The 25,949-nt window shown below is 38.2% G+C and overlaps 2 protein-coding genes and 1 non-coding gene across 9 annotated transcripts in view; 1 reads left to right on the forward strand and 2 right to left on the reverse strand.

Annotated features, from left to right (window-relative positions):
• Positions 1-418: 418 nt before the first annotated feature.
• On the reverse strand, positions 419-24,982 carry TIMM23 (translocase of inner mitochondrial membrane 23). Of its 4 annotated transcripts, XR_005016764.1 has the most exons (9): positions 24,640-24,908; positions 21,913-21,971; positions 13,724-13,817; positions 13,421-13,505; positions 10,839-10,897; positions 8,918-9,028; positions 8,534-8,594; positions 5,777-5,910; positions 799-933 (listed from the first exon to the last, which is right to left on the reverse strand). XR_005016764.1 is itself a non-coding variant. In XM_036827994.1 (8 exons), exons 1-8 carry the CDS (start codon positions 24,743-24,745, stop codon positions 864-866), a joined length of 645 nt encoding a protein of 214 aa, XP_036683889.1. In that variant the 5' UTR covers positions 24,746-24,908; the 3' UTR covers positions 422-863. The 4 variants fall into 4 exon arrangements, 3 of the variants coding, with proteins under 3 accessions (XP_036683890.1, XP_036683889.1, XP_036683891.1); XM_036827994.1 differs by lacking the exon at positions 5,777-5,910 and having other exon boundaries at positions 422-933; XM_036827996.1 differs by lacking the exons at positions 799-933; positions 5,777-5,910 and adding an exon at positions 6,532-6,574.
• LOC118883172 lies at positions 11,418-11,621 on the reverse strand. The gene has a single exon (XR_005016956.1). It is a non-coding gene; the product is annotated as a small nucleolar RNA SNORA74 (small nucleolar RNA).
• PARG (poly(ADP-ribose) glycohydrolase) overlaps positions 24,952-25,949 on the forward strand; it is a 113,680-nt gene continuing 112,682 nt past the window's right edge. The window contains exon 1 of one of the 4 annotated variants that reach the window (XM_036827984.1): positions 24,952-25,011. Coding sequence is in view for 1 of the 4 variants with exons in the window: in XM_036827982.1 (XP_036683877.1) it covers positions 25,221-25,440 (220 nt within the window). In the remaining 3 variants the exon portion in view is untranslated. Of the gene's footprint in view, positions 25,441-25,949 lie in introns of all 4 variants that reach the window. The other 3 variants (XM_036827982.1, XM_036827985.1, XM_036827983.1) reach the window with 3 other exon arrangements.

A 25,949-nucleotide genomic window follows, 5' to 3' on the forward strand; every position in this document is an offset into this window, starting at 1 on the left:
CAGTGCAATCTTATTTGATTAACTTCATTTCAAAGATGAGAAGACAAACTCAGAAATTAAATAACTCGTCCTTATTTTCTTTAGCTTGCTTTCCCAAGGCTTCCTAAAAACTTAACAGCTCGTGTCTACGTCATCTCTTTTTCAAATTATCCCCAGTAAGATGAGCTAACGTGTACAGAATCACGATTGTTGCACAGATTGTTCTAGCACAGTACACTAATGGTATAATGGTTAATCTGAAATATCTTTAGGTTGTGTAGTGGCAACTCTATTGGAGAAAAATTTTAACCTAGTTGCTAATGCTGCCAGTAGCCCTTCATTTCAACACAAACATGAAAACATGTCTTAGCCTAGTGGGGCAGAAACAAATGCCAAGAGTAACTTTGGAGACACCCACTATGTTTTATGTTGGAGTTATGACTTTGGTTCCGTTTTTACCCTTTATTGGGAATACAGGGCAGTATTACAGTCTTGGATTATTAAATGAACAAATGTGGTGATACAGCATTGACAAGCATGACCTGAATTCTGGGAGTAAGTGGTTTTCCAGTTCGGGGGGTAGGAGAAAAAACAGGTGCAAGATCTTCTTTAAAGGAGAAGAGAACCACATTACTCAGCCACCAAAGGATTTTGGCTTCAACTCATTAATGGCTGGAAGGAGTGCCAGTCCTGGTCAACCATCCATGATCTTCATCACAGCAAACTGGAATCTCCTTTTTCAAACTAGTTGCAGGTAAAAGAGTAAATGACTCCAGACTGACTTATAAATTGATCTGGATGACTACTAAAGTGTCCTCCGTTCACCAGCTAGTAATCTTCAGAGAGACTGTTGGAGCAAGGAGCCTCTCATGTGCTCCCAGTTATTATATATTGCGTAGAGGCTCGTAAGGGTTAGTCCTGCCAGGCCGCCTCGTGCCACCCCTCGAAGACCACCTGCAGAGGAAAAACAAAATAACAGCCTTGTATTGCATACTGTCCTAGCATCACAGGGTTAACTAAGAGTTTCCTACAGCTGAGACACACTGTTCATGTTTATGCAGATTCCATCCCAAACAGGAGAATAAGCTGTAAAATTAATAAAAGAAACTAAGACTGAAGTTCAGGAGAGAGAGAGAGATTCCCTAAATCACTTGTTTAATACATAAATTATATTTTCATATTCACAACGTTTTTTTCACTTTTAATTTCACAATTTGTATCTAAGATCATCAGCATAATTTCTTGACTTTTCTCAATCTGACTTGATCCTAGAACACTTCTGGACAAGATCTTACGCTTATCATTGAAGTCACAGCCAGATCAGTTAATTCCCTGCTAGTCATATAATTTAGAACTTGGGACTTCCCTGGTGGCACAGTGGTTAAGACTCCAAGCTCCCAATGCAGGGGGCCCGGGTTCGATCCCTGGTCAAGGAACTAGATCCCACATGCATACTGCAACTAAGAAGCCAGTGAGCCATAACTAAGGAGCAGCCCACCGGCCGTAACTAAGGAGCCTGCATGCTGCAACGAAGACCTGGCGCAACCAAATAAATGAAGAACTTAACTGGCACTGTCAACTGATTTAAGGCTGTATGTAAACACAGTGACACCCTCTTTGAAAACAGTATTAACAGCCTTTGGACTCTGCACAGGTCCTCTAAATATTAACTTTGAAGACTCAAGACAGAATGGTGGGTGATAAGATGGCTACAATCAAGCTTTGAGTTAGATGCTGATGAAGCACCAACTCCCCTGTTGCCTATTCCTACCCTGATGTGTCAGAAAATCTCAACTAATGAGCAATGAGGCACTTAACATCATACTAGTTGAAAAACATTCAAGGATTAGACTTTGAACTGTTTCTGCTTAACAACAAAAGAACAATTTTTCATGTGGAAAAAGATGAGGAATAGATATTTCATTTGAAATGCAGAAACAAAAATGTTTCAGTCAGTTATCTGAAAATAGTCCCCAAGTCTAATAAGAGGAATGGGGGGTACCCAAAGAAGCTTTTAAGAAATATTTGATGTTCTCTTACAGTTTCACAAATAAGTAGGGATCACAGACTTCAGGTGTAGCCTATATTGTACCTATGGAGTATTTGTTCCAAGTCACATGTTAGGAAGGCAAAGGTCCAGTCGTTATACCTTATTATAGGCCCTTTAGCTACGAGCCAGTAAATTCCATGAAATTCATGACACTGCTGAGTTAGAATGCTTCAGACCAACCCTTTCTGCAATGAATGTCTTGCCAGATGGCTTCAGATGATAAAGGGCCACTTCTTCTAGGAGGCTCTCTAGCCTGAAGACTTAAGATAGCTGACCTGCTTAAGCTTCAACTATGAAGTGCCCTAATTATCTATCTTAAACAGACCCAAACAGAAACTGCAGGCGTCATCTGTAAACAGCTGTCAAATATGTGGGAAGGAGGATCAGAAACATGAAAAAATTAATCAAAGTAAATGGGAGATATCTCCTAGAAGTCTACATCATCTCTTTATATCTTGCCACACAGACTAGGCATGACTGTTGAATATGCAACTGTATTCAGTGTGGTTGAAAAATTAGAAAAATGATATAGGGGAGGTAATTGAAAGCACAATAATTTCGCAGACACCATTTCCTGGGACCATACATTCAACTTCAGACTAACTCCCCTGGACCTTTAGTCGATTACAGGTCCACAGGACTCTGAAGTCTGCCCACTGGTTTGGAATTGGCTGCAAAATGTTACTTTCAGTTGGCCTTTTGCTTTGAGTGTCCTAGGAACATGGTTTCTACTTGGCCATTTTAGAAGGATCTTCACACTACTCATCTATCAGATAGCAAGCCTCCCTGGATATAGGTACTAGGGGTAATAATGAAATTGGGAACTATAAGGATTTAAGATTTTGGGGACATCAGTGGCACACTGTATCCCTTAAGAAAAATTTATCCCCTAGAAAGCCTTCTACTTTCTGACCAAAATGAAACAAACTTAGTTCAAATCAATTGTTACTTCTCTGAAGGCTAGAAAAAAGTTGTTTCTAGCAAGAAGACACCAAACATACATAAGTGCTTGATTTACTAATCACAGTAACCCTGACTCAAGGGTAGCCTTTTATTACACGTTTTAGTTTTAATTCTTTCCATTAATTTCAGGGTTTTCTAGCTGGTTGATCTGTTAAAAGTTTGACACCCTTGGCTTTAGGCTTTCTGTAATAAAACAACTTTTGCCCAACTAAACACAGGAAGTGGATTAGCAAATAAACTTGCTTTGAACACAGAGTAACCAAATGAGGCCAATGGTTAATCTCTATAAAGCAGAACAAACATGAGACTTGTGTGTCACAGTTTTATCTTCTATCTTTTGGATACTTATACAACTCTTCCAGAAAGGGCAAATATCACCTCTTCTAAACCTGGGAAAATGAGGCCCAGAATATTTAAACGCCTGGTTTATGCGGTATAGAGCTGATCACTGGCAGAGCTAACACACTGAACTGATAATTATTTTAGCACAACGGTCAGCACATTTTTCTTGAAATGGCCAGAAAGTAAATATTTTAGGCTTTGAGAGTGCAAAGGCTATGTAGGTACTTATATAACCATTAAAAATGTTAACCATTTAAAAATGTAAAATACATTCAGTGAAGAGACAGGTATCTGGCCAGCAGGAGCCTGTGGCCCTTGCTTTAGAGGAACAGCCTTACATACATAGAGATGGCTACAAATTCCATTCAACAAATGTTCGTACTACTTAAATTTTTTTGTTAAAACTATTCTTTAAAACTGTGATAAAATACACATAACATAAAATTTACATTAAGTGTACAGCTCAGTAGCATTAAGTACATTGGCGTTGGGCTACCATCATCCATCTCCAGAGAACTTTTTTCATCTTACAAAACCGAAACTCTGTACCCATTAAACAACAATTCCCTCCTCCCCGTCCCAATCTAATGCCTAATTTAATTTTTATTACGTTGACACATCTTTGCTCACTTTAATTTTTATTTTTATCAAAGTAGTCCATATAGATAATTTTAGAAGTCAAGATAGTACCAAAAGATTTTAGTGATGCACAACAGTCTGGGGTACTCATCATTCTTACCCTAATTCCCAGTTCCCAAAAGCAACTACTTTAGTTCTTTGCTTTTTACCTGCATGTTTCTAAAGAACATCTTTATCTTGCTATTTCTTGATATTTCAATCCTAGATATTGTCTATTGATTTCCTACTAGGAAAACTGTGTCAAGTCTCGTAAGAATTGTACAAAATGTGCTTATGGCAGAAAAGTTTATATGTTATCTCATTTATAACTCTCTGAAGGGAATAGAGTCACCCTTGTTTTACAGACAAAGAAACTCAAATTCAGACAAGTTACTCTCCTATTTACACATTTAGGGATCCAGTGCTAGTCAAACTCAGTCTGACTCCAAAGCCCACTGTTTTTTTCAGCATACCAAATTGCCTCCAGCATAGAGAAAGGAGATTATCAGGGAAATTTCTTGAAAGGGGTACTAACAATTGAGCTGGGCCTTAAGGATGGACTGGATTTCAAATTTATCTGTTTGATCATATGACATGCATGAGAAAGCTGTGGGAGAAAAGGCTGGAAAGATAGGTTAAGATTAGAACATGGAAGGCTAGGGTGAGAAGTTTGAATTAAGATAGAAAGGAAGTGTGTCATCATCACAGGCTCCTGGGTAGGGAGTATTAGAATTAGAACCATCCTTGAGGAAGATTAAGCTAGAAATAGTTAAGTAGGTAGGAGACTGGAGGTAGAAGTCTAATGTCAAAATGGTCAACGGAAAATACCGTTAGAGAAGTTCAGGGCTTGTGATAAGGGCCTCAACTCAGGTGATGGGTGTGGTAAACTTCACAACTGATGGAATGAGGGGACAGAGAAAGAAAGGCAGAAATCAAAGGTGATTAGGCCTGCTTCCTCCTTCTTGTTTTTTCTTTCTTGGTTTTGTAACAGAGTGGAAGCAGTAGGTGGGACTTTGAACCGCACTTCTGGGCTTTCCTGGGCTTCCTGTACCACTGCCCCATCCAGTCCTTCCTTGCAATGCCAGCGCTTCCATGCAGGACCAAACTCACTAAAATATCCCAGCTGTTTTTGAGCCCCCACGTTACAGTGTCCTTTTAGGACTAGTCTTTCGGTGGCTGTTTTTCTGCAGGTGGTAGGGAGTGTCCCAGACCCCTTTGAGAACCTTACGGAAGTTTTAGAGGATTTAGAAACCCTGACTTAACATCTCCTGGTGTAAACTCTGTACTCAGGAGAAGGGTGAAAGTTTAACTCTCTGGAAGTTACAATAAACAATTTAAGGCTTGTAAGTAAATGGAAATGCTCTAGTACTCAGATGGTAAGAATTAAAGTCCAGGTAAACCAAGTCTTTATACTGGCCTATGAAGTTCTATCATCTATATGATTTGGTCCCTCCCACTTTTATCACTCCAGATTCTGCTACTCTCCCATTGCCTTTTAACTCCCACTTCAGGGCCTTTGTTCTTGCTGTTACCTAAATTGCTTCCTCCAGACATCCACCTCACGCTCCCTCATCTGTCCATCCTTGGTCAGATATCACCTTTTCCTTGCAGGGTGTCTTAAAACACCTTGGTACATACAGTTTTGCATGTATGCCTCGTGTGCTGTGGGATAAATTGCTGAAAATTAGATGACTTGAGCAAAGGATCTACATATTTAAAATATTAATAACTCATGCCAAATTGCTCTTCAAAGTACTTGCTTACCTTTGCCAATAAGCATCATCTACCATCACTTTTTAAAAGCCAGGTTGTGAAAAATATTACCTTAATGTTTTATTTTGCTTTTCCCTGGTTGCTTGTGAGCAAACTTCAATTGTTTAGTGGTCGTTTGTCTTTCCTCCTGAAGGGCTTTGTCATATCCTTACTCCACTTTTTACTGGGTTGTTGGTTTAAGTGATCTGTTGAAATGTTTTATATATTATGGCAGTTAGCTCTTTGGAAGAATGTTGATGCCAGTAATAGAAATAAAGAAGTCATCAAGAGGCTGTTTGTGGCATATGAAGTTTAATTTTGAAGGCCTGGCATTCACTGAGAAGTAGTACCTTTTAACAATAACCCTGATAATTGCTTAATTTGAAAAACTGTATTTGTTTATCTTCTTACTTTTACTTAGCTTGCTTTTATAAGGTGACTTTCTCATGGAAGGCACAGGATTAACAGGTAAGGAATTTTCTGCGAGGGGGAAAGGGGCACCCATATTTTTTGGTTTCTGAGGCCTTGTTTCCTGAAGATAAGTGATCAGGTCTCTTCAACATTCTTAAACTTACACATGATAGCAAAACTACAGCTGTTCTCATTCTGGTAAAATACTGGTCATTAGATTTTCACACGGCATAGGAAACCTAATAATGACATTTCACACCTTCTGAAAAATATTTACAGAGTTCATTAAATAAAGCATTAGATCTGAAGTAAAAGCACACCATCAGAATTATTCCTTTAGCCTCTTTTTGGTCTGACAACTACCCACCTTCTCATGTATTTTCCCTCATGGTTTTTCTTTCTACAAAAGTAGCTTCCATACCTAAATTGAATCATATTGCTTTCATTCTAAACTCCTTCCTTTAAAAAAAAAGAAAAAAAATCCTATTTTAGAAGAGTAAATTGGGGATTGGAAAGATTTTAGGTCAACAGGAATTAACCATTCTCTAAAGGTAAACTTCTTTCCTTAATGGTTTACGCTGATTCTAGACTAAAGAGCGCCTAAACTTTTCCAAATCCTTGAATCTAGAAGTTTTACAAATATTCCTGCCACACAAAACTCATAATTCTGTGCTCTGTCTTAAGTAGAGTGTAAACCAGAAATCAGTAAGATACTGATTTGCCTTTGTTAGAGCAATTTTGATGCGTTGAGTTAAACTGTTCAGCCAGGAACTACGAACCAATGTTGGAATTCTGGGTCAGCAGATTATTTACCTCTTCTATGTTCCCCAATTGCAGTGGAAACTGAAATCTACTTGTCACCTGACATAGAATTAATGAATATTCTTTTTTCCCCTTTCTCTTCTAAGCCAAGAGCCTACTCTTCCATAATTGATGTTGGAGGTGTCCCAGGTGGTGTTATAAATGCTATTCCCACAAGGAAGTTCTGGACACAGAAAGCTAGGCTCTCCTTTTCTGTATAATACCAAGTATTCAGCCTTTCCCTTTTTATCTTTAAAATACATGTAATATGTCTTAAATGAGATGGTAATTCAGTACATTTTCATACTCGGGGCTGCCCTCAACACAGGAAATGCCGTAATGGCTTACCTTGAGCAAGAAAACGGGGATTGGTGGGAACTGAGCTGCAGCTTCAGTGCCCATCCACTGGGGTAGCTGCTCCCCAACCTCAGCTCCAGCCATCTGCCACCACACATAACGTGAGCTTAGTGTCTTCCATTTGTTCAAAAGAAGCTAAAATTTCCAGACTTTTGTGTGAAATCTCCTGTTTCTTAAACTTTAATTTGATTTTTAATAAGCATAGTTTGGGCCAACTAAACTCTTGATGGTTGAGTGCCACCCTTGTGGTGCCAATTAGGGTTTTCAATTCCTTTGTCTGATCCCAAAGATTTTCAATGTGGAAGTATCTTTAGGTTTTTAACAAGGTTCTTCTATGCCAAGGTAACACTTTCATGGACATAAAAGGTATTTACTGTCTTACTCTACCTGGGAGCTCTGTTGATGTGCGTAAGCACACGCATGTGTTGCAGAAAGTATTGTGAGCTCTTAAGAAGAAAATTCCCAATGTGATCCATTTTCAAAATTAAAAAAGCTTCTTACTCTCAGTTGTATCAGGAAATTTTGGATTTTATAATTCTGTTGAGACTTCTCTCATTTCTTTCCAGTAAAAATGAGGCCAAAATGCTACTTGATATTTGTGATAGAGGAATTACATAAAAACGAAATTACTCAGTTAATCAAGTGTCTAAAAGCATAATAAAGCAATCAAACAAATAAAGGTACTTTTCAGAGGCTTGAGTATAGAACATATGTAGTTTAGGCAATTTAAAACAGAAATGTGAGAAAAATCTGGGGCTGTCACTAGTTATATGATCTTTTAAGAAAGATCATCTTAATACTGTGCTCATCTATAAAATTGGGGTGTGATGATTATCACTTCACAAAGTTTTAAATGAAACAAGTTATATTAACTGATTATTGCTGAGCGTGTAATCGTAACTCAGTGAATGTTAATTTCTTTTCCATCTTAGAGGAGAATTTGATATTTGATCTTCATCCAGTTAATTTTGACTCAACTCTCAGGGTTTTGATTTTTTTTTTTTCCAAAACTGAATGGTATTTAGTCCACCCACGTTCATAACAGCATTATGCACAGTAGCCAAAGTGGAAGAAACACAAGTGTCCATTGACACATGAATGAATAAACAAAATGTGGGACATACGTACAATGGAGTATTATTCAGCCTTAAAAAGGAAGGAAATTCTAACACATGCTACAACATGGATAAACCTTGAGGACATTATGCTAAATGAAATAAGCCAGTCACAAAAAGAAAAATACTACATGATTCCACTTACGTGAGGTACCTAAAGCAGTCAAATTCAGAGAGATAGAAAGTAGAATGGTGGTTGCCAGGGGCTGTAGAAGGGGGAAATGCAGAGTTGTTGTTTAATGGGTATAGGGTTTCAGTTTTCCAAGATGAAGAAAAGTTCTGGAGATTAGCTGCACAACAATGTAAACATACTTAACATTACTGAACTGTACACTTAAACGGTTCGGATGGTCAATTTTATGTATGTGTATTTTACAAAAAATAAAAACCAAAATCCCAAACCACGAGATGGCAGAGAACATTATACTACAAAAAAAAAAAAAGTATAATGTTTCCTTTTAAACTACAGTATGGATAAAAAGCATACTTCAACTGTATTGAGACAGCTTCACCATTTAATAGTACCTACCTGTACATTTATACAACATGCCCGTCATGGTTCCAGCTGCTACTGTGTTGAGGTCATCTTCTGCACCTCGTGTTTTTTCAATGATGACACCAAATGCACTATAGAGCAAAGCTATAGGGGAAATGGAACTGATCAGTAATAAAAAAGTAAACTGAAAGTCAGTGTGGCAAAATTATATTTAGATAAATGTATTCTACAGACATTATAAGTATTCACAGACATATAAACAATGATCACTGGGAACACTGTAATGAAAAAGGCCTAGCAACAAATAAAATGACCTTCAAGAGGGGACTGATCCAGAAAAAGACTTTCTACATAATGGAATACTATGTACTCACTTAAAACGCAGGAAGAGCTCTATTCACTAATATGTAAAGCAGGCACATGTGTGTATGACTCTGGATATGCAAAGAAAATGTTTGGAGAGATTCAGAAGAAATTTATTAGCTATTTATGGAAATTACTACTGGGGAGTCCCAGGAAGAATATCTTTAATTTTCACTTCCATTTTATTCATAACAGCTGTACTTTGGGTTTAGAAACAAAAACAAAACACATGTATTTCTATTCTAAGAAAAATATGACTTCCAGAAACGTGAGATCTGGTTCCTGCACATGTAAAAACCCTAACACTAGCACTATTTAGTTTTAAAAAGATCTTCCCCCAAACTACCATTCTCTTATGCCTGTAAAGACTGATTAGCCATGAATGCATTAACTCTTCTCCTTACCCTTTCTCAAAATTATAGCCACATTTGACCCCTCAAAATTATACCAAACTCAGCCTTACAACTCCTCTGCTGTGATGTTTTTATACTTCTATAAAGGCTCTTCTTCCCGTTTCAATTTATTTAACTGAAACTAAACCTGAGCAGAACACTGTAACCGGTCACATTACAAGGGAAACATACAGGGTGACTGGCCACCCCAGTCTGCCCAGAATTGAGGGTTTCCTGGAACATGAACTTGAAGTGCTACAACTGAGAAAGTCCTGGGGAGACCAGCACGACTGATTACTCTGGGCACACAGGTACAAAGGAGGGTGACTGTGCTTGGTGGAAGGGCACTGGGGTCATGGGCAGCATATGGAAGCAACCATTTACTAGGATCCCAAATGCAAATCTGACTTTACAGTGTGAAAATGTACTGCTTCCAAAGCCCATGACAAGGCTAGGATCTCACTCTGTTACACAGAGGCTTTTCCTATTTTTTCAACAAGATGCCTACATTTTCTCTTACTTAATCTGCCACAAGTAAAAGATTTTCAGACTTTCAAATAAAGTAAACTTTGGATTAGGGCATAAGTGCCATAAGTAGGCTTATTGTAAGTCATGAGTAATCAAAAGAGTCAATCATTCATAAACATTACAGTATGAAAGCATTTGGTCCTAAGTACTACTCAATTATCCCTTCCTTAGAACTGCAAATGTTTTCAATGTCTACAAAGGCCCTATTACAATTCTGGCAATTAAGTCTGGGAAATCTAATTAGGTAAACAGAATGATGAATGGTCTATTAGGAAAACATATCAGGACGGCTGGATTAATCTATCATATCTTACTACAGGAACTTGAACCTCTCCTAACAAACAAAACCATTTGCCTTGAACCTAAATTATTTTAATTTCATTTAGTTAAAACATGATTTTATTTGGTGTCTTGCTGAGACAGGAGAGTATGCAGTGCTTAAAGCATTTAGAAATGAATGTATTTCACAATGGTATTAGCAGCTGGGATTCTTTTGTTATACAGTTTATGGTCTTCTCCTAAGTAGTATCTATACTACTCACCAGAGTGGATTTAAACATAATTTTTAACATCCCAGGACCAGGATTTTAGTTGATCAAACTGTTCATAATACATGTACATTCTTTCTTTGCAGTAATAATAATTTATTAAAAAGTGAGATATCTACTTACCCAGAGAACCTAGAGTATTAGCCCAAAGTGCCCCTTGCCTGGTCACCATATTCAAGATCCTACCAGGGCAGAAAGAGAAAGAATCTGTATTTAGAACCAGTATTCCTTTAGTATTTAGAAAAACCATAATAATAGCAATTTTAAATGTATAAACGCAATACACAAAGTTTTCTTAATTTTAAAACTTAACACCTCCTCAGAATTCAATTAGGATAGCTTTTACTTTATATAAATATAAATGAAGGTTAGATTAAAAACTCCAACATTTTTGGGCAACAAGTAAAGAAAATTCTAATTATTAAATGTGTAAAACTATTAAATATATAAAAGGTTTGAATGATATCCTGGAATGTATTTTATAAAGAAGTTTACAGAAACTGATCTATGTTAAAAAAAAAAAATGACATAACAGACAAACTAGCTTATAATTAAGTTTCTTATGTGTGTGGGGGGTAGTATGTATACTTAGAATGTTAAGTAGAATCAAAGTGTGGAATATCATGGAATACAAAGCAAAATTAAGGACAAATACTCAAAGGAAAAAGGCATCTAACTAGAATACATGAACAAAGTGCACTCTGTGTCTGCTCCCAGACTAGAACTAAGCAGCCAAAGTGAATGCTTAGCACACTCTCAAGGAAGCACAGCGCTGCCCTCATCCAGTGCCAGACGTCACCAGAACAGTGACGGAGGCCACTGGAGGAAGAAGACAGAACACTGCTCTCCCAGCAGTGTAACACTGTCTCAGGAATGGTTCTGTCCTGACAGCTGACTACTGCTGGAGGTTATAGAATTACAACAGCAAACAGGAAAAGAACTCATTTAATTAAAGCACTCATTTAAATTAATGCTCAGTAATAACAAAAATCTGTATTACTTTTAAAGGATTATTTAAAAAATTAGTAATGATTACAAATATTATGTTACACATTTAATTAATCTAATTATGGTACATATTTAATAATATATTAAGTTTAGCACTTAATTGTTTTTCATTTATAACAAGCATCTAAAACTATTAATTTTCATTACTGTATTGCTGGTGGCACCGCAAATTGCCAAAGTCCTTTGGAATGTGATCGGGCAACATACGTCCACTTAAACGGGCCCTTACCCACTTCCCACTTTAACCATCTCTCAACAGATTAAAGGCAGAAAGTAAGGAAACTTACCCAAGATCCCAAAACAGTAAGCAATGAAACTGGGCTTTGAAACTACATAGATTTGTCTGGCCTGAAACCCAATTACCTTTCCATTTTTAAAATGCTGTCTCTCTATTTGAAAGATCAGAATGATTATACTAAAAAATGGTATGTAAGATTTTAAAAATCTGACTTCAGAAATGCAAACCAATTTGACTCTCCCCAAAAATTAGTAACTATGATGGTTTTAAGAAACAAAGGTTATCTTTTCTAAGAGACCTTCCACTTTCAAATTGGTGTTCAGTAATATGATGCTGGGGATTTGTTTCAAAATAATATGGAAGGGAAGAAGGAGGTGGGACACAACTGGTCCTGGTGCTGGTTGATGGTTGTTGAGCTTGGGTTATAGTTCATAGATGTTCACTGTACTACTTTGTCTACTTTTGTATAAATTCAAAATTATCCATAATACAAAAGTAAAAAAAAAAATTGGAGTAAAGAGCGAATATTAAGAATATAAATACAAAAATATTCAAGGATCTGAGCCTGTAAAGCAAGGGCAGTGATCCATGCAGTAGTAGGAATATGAAAAACTTGACAGGCCTTCAGGTTTCCCAAGGTCCAATTCTAACACACTGCTGCCATCTGCTGGCTAAGAAACATATAAGGAAAATGGAGCTTAAATTGTCCTAAAATAAAAACCACGAGCCACTGAAGAACACATACTGTGTGATTCTACTCATATGAAGCATAAAAACATGCAAAACTAAACAATATATTATTTAGGGAACAGCAACAGGAACTGGTCATGTTTATTCCTTAAGCAGGGTGAAGATACATGTTACATACACTTTCTGACCTTAATTGCACTTTCCCTTCTTTGCAAACTTCAGTTTCCTAAGAGGAGACTGTCTTACTCCTTTTGGAACCACCTCTAAGTTCTAGGGATTTCATTTAAATTTTCTGCACCTTTGCACTTAAGAAAAGGAGAGTGAAGTCAATGAGAAGCTTAAGTCACATGTCGGCAGATTTAGCAATTACTCTTATGTGCTTCTTATTTCTTCACTTATGATGTCCTATGGTTTTGCACACCCCTGAACAATCCAAATAATGTACTAGTAATTCAACAATTTGAAAAGCATGTTATATAGGCCTGCAAAATGAAACAGGTGTAGCTGAGAAGTTAGGTTAGGATAGCACCAGCTGACTGAGGGACACTGACTCAAAAATCACTCCTTCTAAAAGCTTAGACCCAGGACTTAATCCCTAAATTCCTTTTATTTTGAATAAGGGAAAAACAAAACAAAACACCAGAAAAAAAAAAACTGACCAAAAAGTATACCAATAGTCTAAACAACTGTAATCTCAAGGTTGTGCTCATCAAGCCAACAAAGTAGAGATTAATAGTCAAACATCACTACATCATTACATGAGACTTACTGTACATTTCTTGGTTTGGACCAGGCCATGTTCTGGGTTTCCTTCAGTCCTAGCCGTAGACCATTCATTGCCCCAAATGCAGCCCCTGGCAAATCATAGTAACAATTCATTCAAATAATCAGCTTTATATTAAAGAACAACTATACTTCTGATTCTTTTTCATTTTTATTTAATAATAAGAAAACTGTAAATAATGATTTTCAAAAAAACAACCCTGAAGGTGATATTTTAATTGCCTTTGCTTTTAAGCACCTCTGGCCACTTGGATTGAGGATACTTAAAAAAACATATATAAATACCAACCTGTCATACAACATCCTCCAATGGTAAAGAAGGCCAGTTCAAATCTGCCCCGGGTTTTATTAGCTCCAGTTGGTAAAATAAACTCATCTGTATCCTACAGGGATAATAATGAAAACCAAGTTGAGCTCCCCTTAAGACATAGTACTTGCAAAGTGTTTAATTTTTCAAAGGAGTTTTTTACAGAATGTAAATCCGTAAATTAACTAAAACTCAACTATACTTAGTCAAACAAAAGTAAAACTTTCTGCAACAAAAGGAACATGTAAATCAAAATGAAATGAAATATACAACATATATAGTTATGCTCATTAGTTCTTAGGAGAGATTCTTGCCCAGAACTTTGCATCTCAATGTAAGTTTGATAGATTATAGGAAATTTGCCTTCATGATAAATTTGAAAGTTTAGGAAGGCCATCTCTAGAGAAAGGTAAACTGAAAGCTATGAGAGATAACAGAATACCAGTCTGGAAGGAGAAAATAACTTTCACTCTGTAGCTACTATTTATCCAGCACCATTTTACTATATGTAAGACCAATGATCATAAAAAATGAGCAGAAACTATAAAAGTACAACAGTTTGGATCACTTACGCAAGGGCAAAAATCACCTCCTTAACAATTCTTAACTAGTTGTTTGCAGGGCATATATTCCTTTGATAATCTTAGAAAGCTTACAGATCCACCTTCTAGTAAATGCATACACAGAATCTGGTATGAACCCCCTGAAGGTCAGCCAAGAATCCTAGGTTGAGAAGTGCTACTGTAAGAGCACAATAGGATTGATTTCGCAATACAATCCACTTTTTTATGTTGAACAAATACATTTTTGCCAAGCTTTCCATACAAAAATGGTTAAAATGAGCCCCTGAAGGATAGCACACACCCTTAGCAAAAAACACTAACAAGTAAACATCCCTTTGGCAAATACTGACCTTTGGTAAATGCATTCCTGATTAGGAAAACTGTACCTCTGCACTGATTTTTGATTTCTGGCTTGTGCACACGTTCTTACCAAAAACTGTACAATAAACAAGCCCATGTACTCTCATCACACAGAAATGGTCTGTTGGGCAATGATAAGCAAACTCTGAAAAATTCCGTGTCTAAATATATTTATTATACATTGATCTGTAAATTCTGGGTGCTTCCTGACTTTTCAATTAATGACTTAGTTTTAAATTGTGCTTCCTGTTTGAGGTTTTTAGGAATGGTATATTTAATATGATGAGGTAAGTAATTATCCTTCAATCCAGAAATGGATCGCTAACTACACATAGGAAATAAAAAAAAAGATGATCATGATTAACATTAGTAAGTACTGATACAAGTGCATGTCATCACTGACTCATTCTTCAGCTAGTGAGTCAATCTTCCATTCCTGAGATATCCAACAACTACTCTTTGAAGCTTGATGTTGTAAACTGAGCTTTAAAAAAAACCCTACTATTTGCAACTTTATCTATGTTGAATCAGCAACTTCTCCAAACTGAAAAAATAAAACCCACAAAAACAACCAACCAAAAACCGAGGCTAATATAAACCTTAAAATGTATAACCCCCTAATTTCAAATGTTTGTATTCATCAGACCACTCTTATTTTCATAGGCTTTTGAATAATAATAATCTGATCTAATTAAATAAACTCAGGTGGTATTTATTGCCCCAAATGTACAGATTTGGTTCAAGATTTCAGTAAAAAGATTCCCACTTTACACTTTCATTTACACTTAACTTAGTATTAATGACCTCATAACTTCGTAACTACTCACTCCAATATTTTTTATTGGGGTGCTTTTAAAATTAATTACTTGTTGCTTTTATTTATGTATTTATTTTTAACTTTATTTATTTATTGGCTGCGTTGGGTCTTCGTTGCTGCGTGCAGGCTTTCTCTAGTTGTGGTAAGCAGGGGCTACTCTTTGTTGCAGTGCGTGGGCTTCTCACTGCGGTGGCTTCTCTTGTTGCGGACCACAGGCTCTAGGCGCACGGGCTTCAGTAGTTGTGGCTCATAGGCACTGGAGTGCAGGCTCGGCAGCAGTGACACACGGGCTTAGATGCTCCGTGACAGGCGGGATCTTCCTGGACCAGGGCTTGAACCCATATCCCCTGCATTGGCAGGCGGATTCTCAACCACTGCACCACCAGGGAAGCCCTACTTGTTGCTTTTAAATATAAATCTTTAATTTGTGCTCTGATCACTGCTCCTTCTGATCACAGAAGTGCGTACAAAGAAGCAGGCAGCCATTGTTGTTGTACCCTCTCCACCCCCACTTATTCCAGGGGCTTTAAAGAAGAGTTGGGAGCTGGTCTCCTTGCTGCTTCCCCATTCGTGAACTAGACATTAAAGACTACAACATTCAAAAGCAATTGCATAAAAAAGGAAAAATTAGAAAGTGACAACACACACCCAGGAAAAAGTGTAGGCTCAGAAAAGAACTGAGAAGAGCTTAAGTTTACATTTCAGGCTGGTCCTTGGCACATAGGCAGACTGTAATAATAATAATAATAATAATAATAATAATAATTTAGAAAAACCAATAACCAAATAAAAGCAAACCTTGAGGAAGGGGGGAGAATCTGATTTCCAGAGTTAACCACATTATTAGAGTCAAACGTCCAGTTTTCAATAACAAAAAATCACAAGGCATACAAAGAAATAGGAAAGCATGGCCCATTCAAAGGGAAAAAATAAATCAACAGAAATGTCCCTAAAAAAGACCTGATAATAGGTGTACTAGGCAAAGACTTTAAAACAAGTGTCATAAAGATGCTCAAAGAACTAAAGGAGATGTGGAGAAAGTCAAAACAATGTATGAACAAAATGGAAACAAAGAAATAGAAGACCTAGAAAGAAACCAAAAAGAAATTCTGAAGCTGAAAGAACAATAGCTGGAAAATTCACTAAAGGAATTCAAAGGCAGATTCGAATGGGCAGAAGAAAGAATCACCGAACTTGAATACAGAATAGAAATTATTGAGTCTTAGGAAAAGGAGGAAAAATGACTGAACAGAAGTGAACAGAGCCTAAGGGATCTGTGGGATACCACAAAGCAACCTAATATACAGACCATGAGTTATAGGAGAGAAAGAGAATGTTTGAAGAAATAATGGCTGAAAACTTCCCAAATTTGATAAAAGAGATGCATATGAACATTCAGAAGCTCAATAAACACCAAGTAAGATACATTCAAAGAGACCCATACTGAGACATGTTAAAATCAAACTTTCGAAAGCTAAAGACAAAGAGAGAATCTTGAAAGCAGCAAGAGAGAAGCAACTTATCACATACAAGGATCCTCAATAAGATTAAGAGCCGATTTCTCAAGAGAAACTTTAGAGGCCACTAGACAGTGCGCTGATATATTTAAAGTGCTAAAAGAAAAAACTGTCCACCAAGAACCCCATATTCAGCAAAACTGCCCTTCAAAAGTGAAGGAGCTATTAAGAAATTCCCAGATAAACAAAAGCTGAGAGAGTTCATGACCACTAGACCCGCCCTGCAAGATACGATCAAGGGACTCCTACAAAGTAAAATGAAAGGACACTGGACAGTAACTCAAAGCTTTATGAAGGGATAAAGATATTAATAAAGGCAAATACATGGACAATTATAAAAGTATTACTGTAACTTATGCTTTTGACTCCACCTTTGTTTTCTACATAATTTTAAAGTTTAAAGCATTTAAAAGAATTATTAGATTATGTTTTTGACCACATGATGTATAAAGATATAATTTTGTGACATCAACAATTGAGAGGGGCAGGGACAGCTGGTAAAGGAGCAGCATTTTTGTATGTTACTGAAGTTAAACTGGTATAAATTCAAATTAGTGTTATAACTTTAGAAAACAGCTATAGAATACATAAAAAAGGTTATGAGAACGGAATTTAAACAATTCCCTACAAAAAATCAAATAAACACAAAAGAAGATATTAATGCAGGAAGGGAGGGACAAAAAGCTAAAAGGCTTATAGAAAATGAACAGCAAAATGCCAGAAATCTCTCCTTATCAGTAAACACTTTAAATATAAATGGATTCAACTCTCTAGGCCAAAAGACAGAGGTTAGCACAATGGACTAAAAAACATGATCCATTTATATGTTGTCTACATCGGATTCACTTTACAGCCAAAGACACAAAAAGATTGAAAGTGAAAGTATGGAAAAAGATATTCCACACAAATAATAACCAAAAAAGAGCAGGGTGGCTATACTAACATCAGAAAATATAGACTTTACAGCAAAAAAGTTTACAAGAGACAAAGAAGGACATTATATCAATAAAAGTATCAACATAGCAAGGAAATATAACAATTATAAACATTTACTTACCTAGTAACAGACCATCAAAATGTATTAGGCAAAAGTGATGGAATTAAAGGGAAGAATAGAAAGTTCTACAGTAACAGTTGGTGATTTCAAAATTCCACTCTCAGTAATGAATAGTAACTGTTATAACCAGACAGAAAATAAGGAAACAGAGGAGTTAACACATTAAGTCAACTAGATCTAACAGACATATGCAAAACACTCTACCCAACAATGTACACATTTTTCTCAAGTGCACATAAGTCATTTTCTAGGACAGACCATATGGTAGGCCACAAGTTAAGTCTCAATAGATTTTAAAAGACACCATACGAAGCACCTTTTCCAACCACAATGGGATGAGTTAGAAATCAATAACAGAAATAAAACTGAAAAATTCACAAATTCGTGGAAATTAAAAAAAACACCTCCTTAAACAATCAATGGATCAAGGAAGAAATCACAAGGGAAATTACAAAATACTTAACAGATGAGCAAAAAAGAAACACAAGATACCAAAACTTGTGAAACTCAGTGAAAGTGGTGCTAAGGGGGACATTTATAGTTATAAATGCCCACATTAAAAAATAAAAAAGATCTCAAATCAAAAATCTAACTTTACAACTTAAGGAACTAGAAAAAGAAGACACTAAACCCAAAGCTAGCAGAAGGAAGGACATATTAAAGATTAGAGCAGGGATAAATGAAATAAATTACTAGAATCAGAAATGAAAGTGAGGACATCACTACTGATTCTGCAGAATTAAAAAGGATTATAAGAAAATGTTATTAACAACTGTATGCCAACAAACTGGATGCCCTTGATGAAATGTACAAATTCCTAGAAACACAAAACTCACCAAGAAACAGAAAATCCGAAGAGACCCATACTAGTAAGGAGATGGAATCACTTATAAAAAAACTCACAACAAATAAAAAGCCAAAAAGCCCAAAAGCCCTGGATCTGATGGCTTCACTGGTAAATTTTACCAAACATTTAAAGAACTAACACCAATCTGGGGGTTCCCTGGTGGCCTAGTGCTTAGGATTCTGGGCATTCACTGCTGTGGCCCGGTTCAATCCCTAGTCAGGGAACTGAGATCCCAAAAGCTGTGTGGCGGTGCAGCCAAAAAAAAAAAGAAGGACTAACACCAATTCTTCTCAAACTTTTCCAAAAAACTGAAGTGCAGGGAATACTTGGAACACTTCATAACTCTTTGTATGAGGCCAGCATTATCATACCAAAGCCAGACAAAGACACTACAAGAAAAGAAAACTACAGACCAATACCCCTTATGATCACTGATGCAAAATCTTCAACAAAATTCGAGGAAACCAAATCCCACAGCACATTAAAAGGGTCATACATCATGACCAAGTGGGATTTATTCCTGGGATGCAGGATGTTCCAACAAATGAAAACTGATCAATGTAATAGACCATATTAACAGAATGAAGGGAAAAAACCCCACATGATCACCTCAATTGATGCAGAAATAGTATCTGACAAAAATCCAACATACTTTGATTGATAAAAACACTCAACAAATTAGGAACAGAAGGAAACTACCTCAACATAATAAAAGCCATATATGAAAAACCCACAGCAAATACAATACCCAAAGATGAAAGACTGAAGGATGCCCGTTTTTTTTTGCCACTTCTATTCAACACAGTATTAGACATTCTAGCTGAAGCAATTAGGCAAGAAGAAATAAAAGGCATCCAAACTAGAAAGAAGTATATCTTTTTTCACAGATAATCTTATATGTAGAAAATCCTAAAGACTGCACCAAAAAACCCCTGTTACAACTAATAAGTGAATTCAGCAGAGTAGCAGGATACAAAGTCAACGCAAAAAATCAGATGCACGTCTACAAACTAACAACGAACAATCTGAAAAGGAAATGATGAAAACAATTCCACTTACAATAGAATCAAAAAGAATAAAATACTTAGGAATTAATTTAACCAAGGAGGTAAGTAACTTAAAAAGACATAAAGAAATGAAAACATATCCCATATTCATGGATCAGAGACTTAATACTGTTATGATGTCAGTATTACCCAAAACAATCTATAGATTCAATACAATTCCTATCAAAATAGGAACTGACATTTTTTGCAGAAATAGAACCCATCTCAAAATTCATATGGAATTTCAACAAACCCCAAATAGCCAAAACAATCTTGAAAAAGAACAACAATTCTGGAGGACTCACACTTGCTAATTTCAAAACTTACCAAAGCTACAATAATCAAAACAGTGTGGTACTGGCATGTAGACCAATGAAATGGAAGAGAGAGCCCAGAAATAAACCCTTGTACATGGTCAAACGATTTCTGGCAAGAATGCCAAGACCATTCCAAGGGGAAAAGACAGTCTTTTCAGCAAACAGTACTGTGAAAACTGGATATACACATGAAAAAGAGTGAAGTTGGACCTTTACCTAACACCATATACAAAAATTAACTCAAAATGGATCAAAGACCTAAATGTAAGACGTAAAACTATAAAACTCTTAGAAGAAAACACAGGGGAAAAGCTTTGTGACAATGGATTTGGCAATGATTTCTTGGATATGACACCAAAGGCAAAGGCAACAAAAGAAAAAATACAAATATTGGCCTTCATGAAAATTTAAAACTTCTGTGCACCAAAAGACAACATCAACAGAGTAAAAAGGCAACCCACAGAATGGGAGAAAATAATTGCAAATCATGTATCTGATAAGGGGTTAATAATTAGAATCTATAGAGAACTCCTAAAATTCAACAACAAAAAACCAAATGAACTGATTCAAAACTGGACAAAGGACTTGAATAGACATTTTTCCAAAGAAAATACACAAACGGCCAAGAAGCACATGAAAAGTTGCTCAACATGGCTGATCATTAGGGAAATGCGAATCAATACTATAATGAGTTGCCACTTCACACTCATTAGAATAGCTATTACCAAAAAAACCCAGATAATAACAAGTGTTGGTGAGAATGTGAAGAAACTGGAACCCTTGTGCACTGTTGGTGGGAATGTAAAATAGTACAGCTGCCGTGGAAAACAGTATGGCAGTTCCTCAAAAAATTAAAAATACAATTACCATATGATCCAGCAATTCTACTTTTGGATATATAATCAACAGAATTGAAATGAGAGTCTGGAAGAGATATTTATAAACCAAAGTTCATAGCAGCACTATTCCTGATAGCTAAAACATGGAAGCAATCCAAGTGTCCATTGGACAGATGAATGGATAAGCAAAATGGAATATTATTCAATGGAATATTATCCAGCTTTAAAAAGGAAGGAGATTCTGACACACACTACAGTACAGATGAGCCTTGAGGACATTATGCTAAATGAACTAAACCAGTCACAGAAAAATAAATACTGTATGATTCCACTTATTTGAGGTACTTAAGAGTATTCAAAAATCAGACAGAAAGCAGAAGGGTTGCCAAGAGCTGGGGGAAGGGTGGAAAAAGGAGTTACTGCTTAATGAGTATAGAGTTTCAGTTTTACAAGATGAAAAGCATGGAGCTGGTAGGTGGTGATGCTACAATATTAGGAATGCATTAAATACCACTGAACTGTACAGTTAGAAATAGTATATTTTGTTAGTGTATTTTATCACAACTTTAAAAAATGGAAAAAAACAACCAAACCCCAAAATCCTTTAATTAACTAGTATCAGGAAGAGATGTAAGCCAAATCCCCAGAGTTTGTGAGGGAAAAAAGGGTGAATTAAGACCAGAGACTTGGTGCCTCCAGATGCACATATCACAGATCAAGTCAACATAGGTACTTGGGGTTATTTTGTTAAATGGTAAGATAAAGGACCAACTTAGTAAAATCATAAAAGGACTAGTCTTAATCTTACCTGCACGAGATACCGTGGATCCACGTTTAAATAAGGAGACAGAGGGTTCATACCAGTTACTAGAGAGAAAACAAAGCATTATATTGCAATAAAATTTTAAAAAGTTATTTCATTTAGCATTAATTTTTCTCTTGTTTTGTGTGTTTTGCAATTTTGATGCACAGGCTCAATGAATGTGAATTTTTCTCTCACTTTCTTAGTCTTATCCTTCCTGTCTGGCAGTTTAGGGGCTGCCTCTTCCTGGTGCCCTCAATCTTGCACTGTTGTCTCAGGATCTCATATCAACAAGATATTGGCAGTGACGTGGATCAAATAATCAAAGTAGCAGGAAGCATAGCCCAGGTCAATAATAAAGCTAATTTCTTTCTACTTTACTACAAAAATGCTTGACAACTATGCAGATTGCAAAATAAAACTGACCAGAAACCAATCAATTTTATGAGAAAAACATCGTTTGGGTTATGTGTTGTGTATAAATATTCTAAGGCAATTCCTTCAGATCTTAGTGTTGACAGATTTGATTTACAGGGTAGAGAATTCTTAGGTCATCACCAGAAGGAGGGGGTCAGGGCAAAAGAAATGGGCACTCTCAGAGGGCCAGACTTGAATTCTACTACCTTTGAAGATAGAAAAATTTATCAAGGAAAATCAACTTTCTCACATTTTAAATTTAATCTTTGGATCTTTCTGTATCTCAGCTGATTGTTCACAAACCTATCCAATACCCAGGACTCTGGTCTTTTCATCAATTCGAAGTCCTATTAGTTCTGTATCCAATATCTATCCTGAATTGTGTTACTTACCATCTTTATTGCTACCACCCTAGGCCAACCACTAAATCTCACGTAGACTGTAGTAACTATCTCCTACCTAACCGGACTCCCTACTTGCTCTAGTCCCTCCAATTCACTTTCTAAATGGCAATTAAAGTGATTTTTTTTTAAGAAAAGGAAATCAGCCTTAATGGCTTCCATTTACACCTGTAACCAAATTCAAACTCCTTACAAAAGGCTTACACAACACTACATTAGCTGCCATTCCTTGCCCCTCTAATCTCATTATCTCCCACCAAACCAACTCCGGAGTAACTCTGTAGATACAATGGCCTAACAGCTGATCCTCAAACACTTGCCTCCCCCCAGGCATTTGTACTGTACTCAGGTCACAGCTCAAAGGTCAACACCCCTGAGTTGCTTTCCCTGGACCATTCTTAAATGGCTTTGGCTCCCATCACCATCTCAAGATCCTTTTATTGCCTTTACACACTTATCACTAACTGAAATATTTTTTACTTATGTTACTTGGCTCACTTCAACAGGATGTAAGCTCTGTGAAAACAGCACTCATCTTTTAAAATTTAACTGCTGTAGTCCTGCACCCAGAAAAGTCCATCTCAAGTACTCAGTGAATGGTGTTCACCCCTTGATCTCTTAATTTACCTTCAAATCTTAATTAACGTAACAATGCTTCTTCACATTAAGGCAGTGTCCTTTGTGCTCCAAAACTCAAAGGTCCTGAGACTAATATACAAACTACATACAGTCATATCCTATAACTTATTACATACAAACTATGTTCTAGATTCAGTTCTTTCAAAACTAAATTTATTTAACTATTATTTATTTTTGGCCGCACTGGGTCTTCGTTGCTGCGCGCAGGCTTTCTCTAGTTGCGGCGAGCGGGGGCTACTCTTTGTTGCGATGCGCGGGCTTCTCATCGCGGTGGCTTCTCTTGTTGCGGAGCACGGGCTCGCAGGCTTCAGTAGTTGTGGCTAACGGGCTCTAGAGCGCAGGCTCAGTAGTTGTGGCGCTGGGGCTTCGTTGCTCCACGCCATTCCCAGACCAGGGCTCGAACCCGTGTCCCCTGCACTGGCAGACGGATTCTCAACCACTGCGCGACCAGGGAAGTCCTAGATGCAGTTCTGACACAGGTGACACTAGTAACTTTAAAGGGCGTTTTTGTTTTTGAGCATAAGAGACCTAAAGAAATAGTACAAAGATTCTCAAGAGAAATCAGTTTTATGAAGCGCTTATCCTTCACCAACTTCCCACTATCTTTAACTCCAAGTTCTATTCATCCAGTTGAATACCACAGTTAGAAAGTTCCAAAGATCTGGAATACATATTCACACTACTTAGGAGAGGGCACAGGCAGGGTATTCGTGCTTCGGCACCCTAGATCTTGAATATTTCCTTTCCTAAAATTCTTACCGGCTTCTTTCTTCATGTCTATAAAAGTTCTCTTCCAAGTTCCTCCAGCTGTCTCGAGACGTATTTCTTTCTCTCCTGTATACATTAGTATTGAGTGTTTTACCCTGACGGCTACTTCGTGGTTTAGAATGTGACTTTGTGCTAAAAAGTTATGTATGGGCTCGATACGTGGAATGCATTTACTTGCAAAACTGGGCGCTCTTCTGCACTTAGGGCCAATCACACAGCCCAACACACAAGGAATTTGTGGGAGGAACGATAAGACACGAAGCTTGAATATAAAAGGAAGAAAATATGCAACATCTCCTGGGTCCAGGTCAACCACAGAGAGCTTCTCGGAATCCATGGCTCCAAACACTCGTTCAGTGTTGAAAGAGCGGCCGCGCAGACACACTAACCCCACCACTGCTACTGAAGCTTGTGACCGCCAGCAAAAAAAAAGAACAGGGCACGTCGCATGTGTAGCGTGGCCGCAAGAACCAGTCAGAAATGTTCGCAATCTAGGCCCGATACTTACGCGGGACTCCGGCCAAATCCGCGTGCGAGTAGCCTGCTCCACCGGCTCCGAAAAAGCCGGCCAACCCCCCTGTGGTTTTGTTGCCGCTTCCGCCGCCGCCCTCCATGGTGTTGCAGCAAACTGCCCGTCTGCTTCTCCCCGCCGCTTCAGGCCGAGATCGCGTGCTCGCCCGTTTCTCCTCTGTAATAGTGGGGAGACCCGCGTAACAACCACCTCCTTCACACGCTGACCTTCCGGGCGCCGGCGCCCGCTAAACCTCACACTTCCGCTTTGCGACAGCGTACGTCCCGGAAGGCGGAAGCGCCTGACGGCAGCTTTCCGGTGGTGGGAAAGTGAACGAAGCCAGAATCAAAGCGGCGCATCTTAAGGAAGGTGGGGTTCTTGTGGAAGAGGGAAGGCAGGCGACTGGATAGGGTCTGGCTCGGGAGGCCGGCAGAGCAGCAGCTGCAGAAGCAGGCAGCGGCAGAGAGGGCATGGTGTCGGGAGGCGCCGAGAAGGAGGCGCAGTCCGTCCCTCCCAGGGTTAGTGAATGAGGCTCTCCGCCCGGGCTAGCCCGGGGACTGTGCGCTGCGGGTCCCAGCATGAGTGCGGGCCCCGGCTGTGAGCCCTGCACTAAGCGACCCCGCTGGGGCGCCGCTGCAACTTCTCCGCCGGCCGCCTCGGACGCCCGGAGCTTCCCCGGCAGGCGGAGGCGCGTCCTCGATCCCAAGGACGCTCCGGTGCAGTTCAGGGTCCCGCCGTCCTCGTCAGGCTGCGTCCCGGGGCGGGCGGGACCGCACAGAGGCAGCGCCACCTCGCTTGGTACGTGGGGAAATAAAGCTCTTTGTCCTTCGCCTCGGCCCAAACCTCTTCTTGGTCTCTGAGGAGCCAGGGACTCCAGCACCGCTCTCCCCCCCCCCCCGCCACCCCGCGCTTTTCTGGTCTTGTGTGCACCACTCTGAACTCTGAGGTCCCCTTGCTGAGCCACCAAGGCTACTACTGGGAGAATGGGGCCGGATTTTTCCCGTGGCGATTGGTGGTGTGAGAAACCCTGATGAGCAGTCACTCACAGGGAGGGAAGTGGTAGGATACTCCACTTGTTTCCTTTCTTCGGGTTTGACTGAGAAATTGCCTTAGTCGTTAAGGAGGTTTAATTGTGTATGTGACGCTTCAGCCTCTAGATGGAAAGAAAGCTGCAAAGAAAATCACAGCTTATCTCAATTTACATTCTAAGTTCCTGGGTGCAGAGCTATTATTCTTAGCTTGCATTATGCTTGTTTCTGGTGTACAGTGTTGAACAAAAGTAACTTTGTTTCTGTCTTCATACCCTA

The sequence above is a fragment of the Balaenoptera musculus genome, chromosome 16, assembly GCF_009873245.2.
Source record: "Balaenoptera musculus isolate JJ_BM4_2016_0621 chromosome 16, mBalMus1.pri.v3, whole genome shotgun sequence".
NCBI lineage: Eukaryota > Metazoa > Chordata > Mammalia > Artiodactyla > Balaenopteridae > Balaenoptera > Balaenoptera musculus.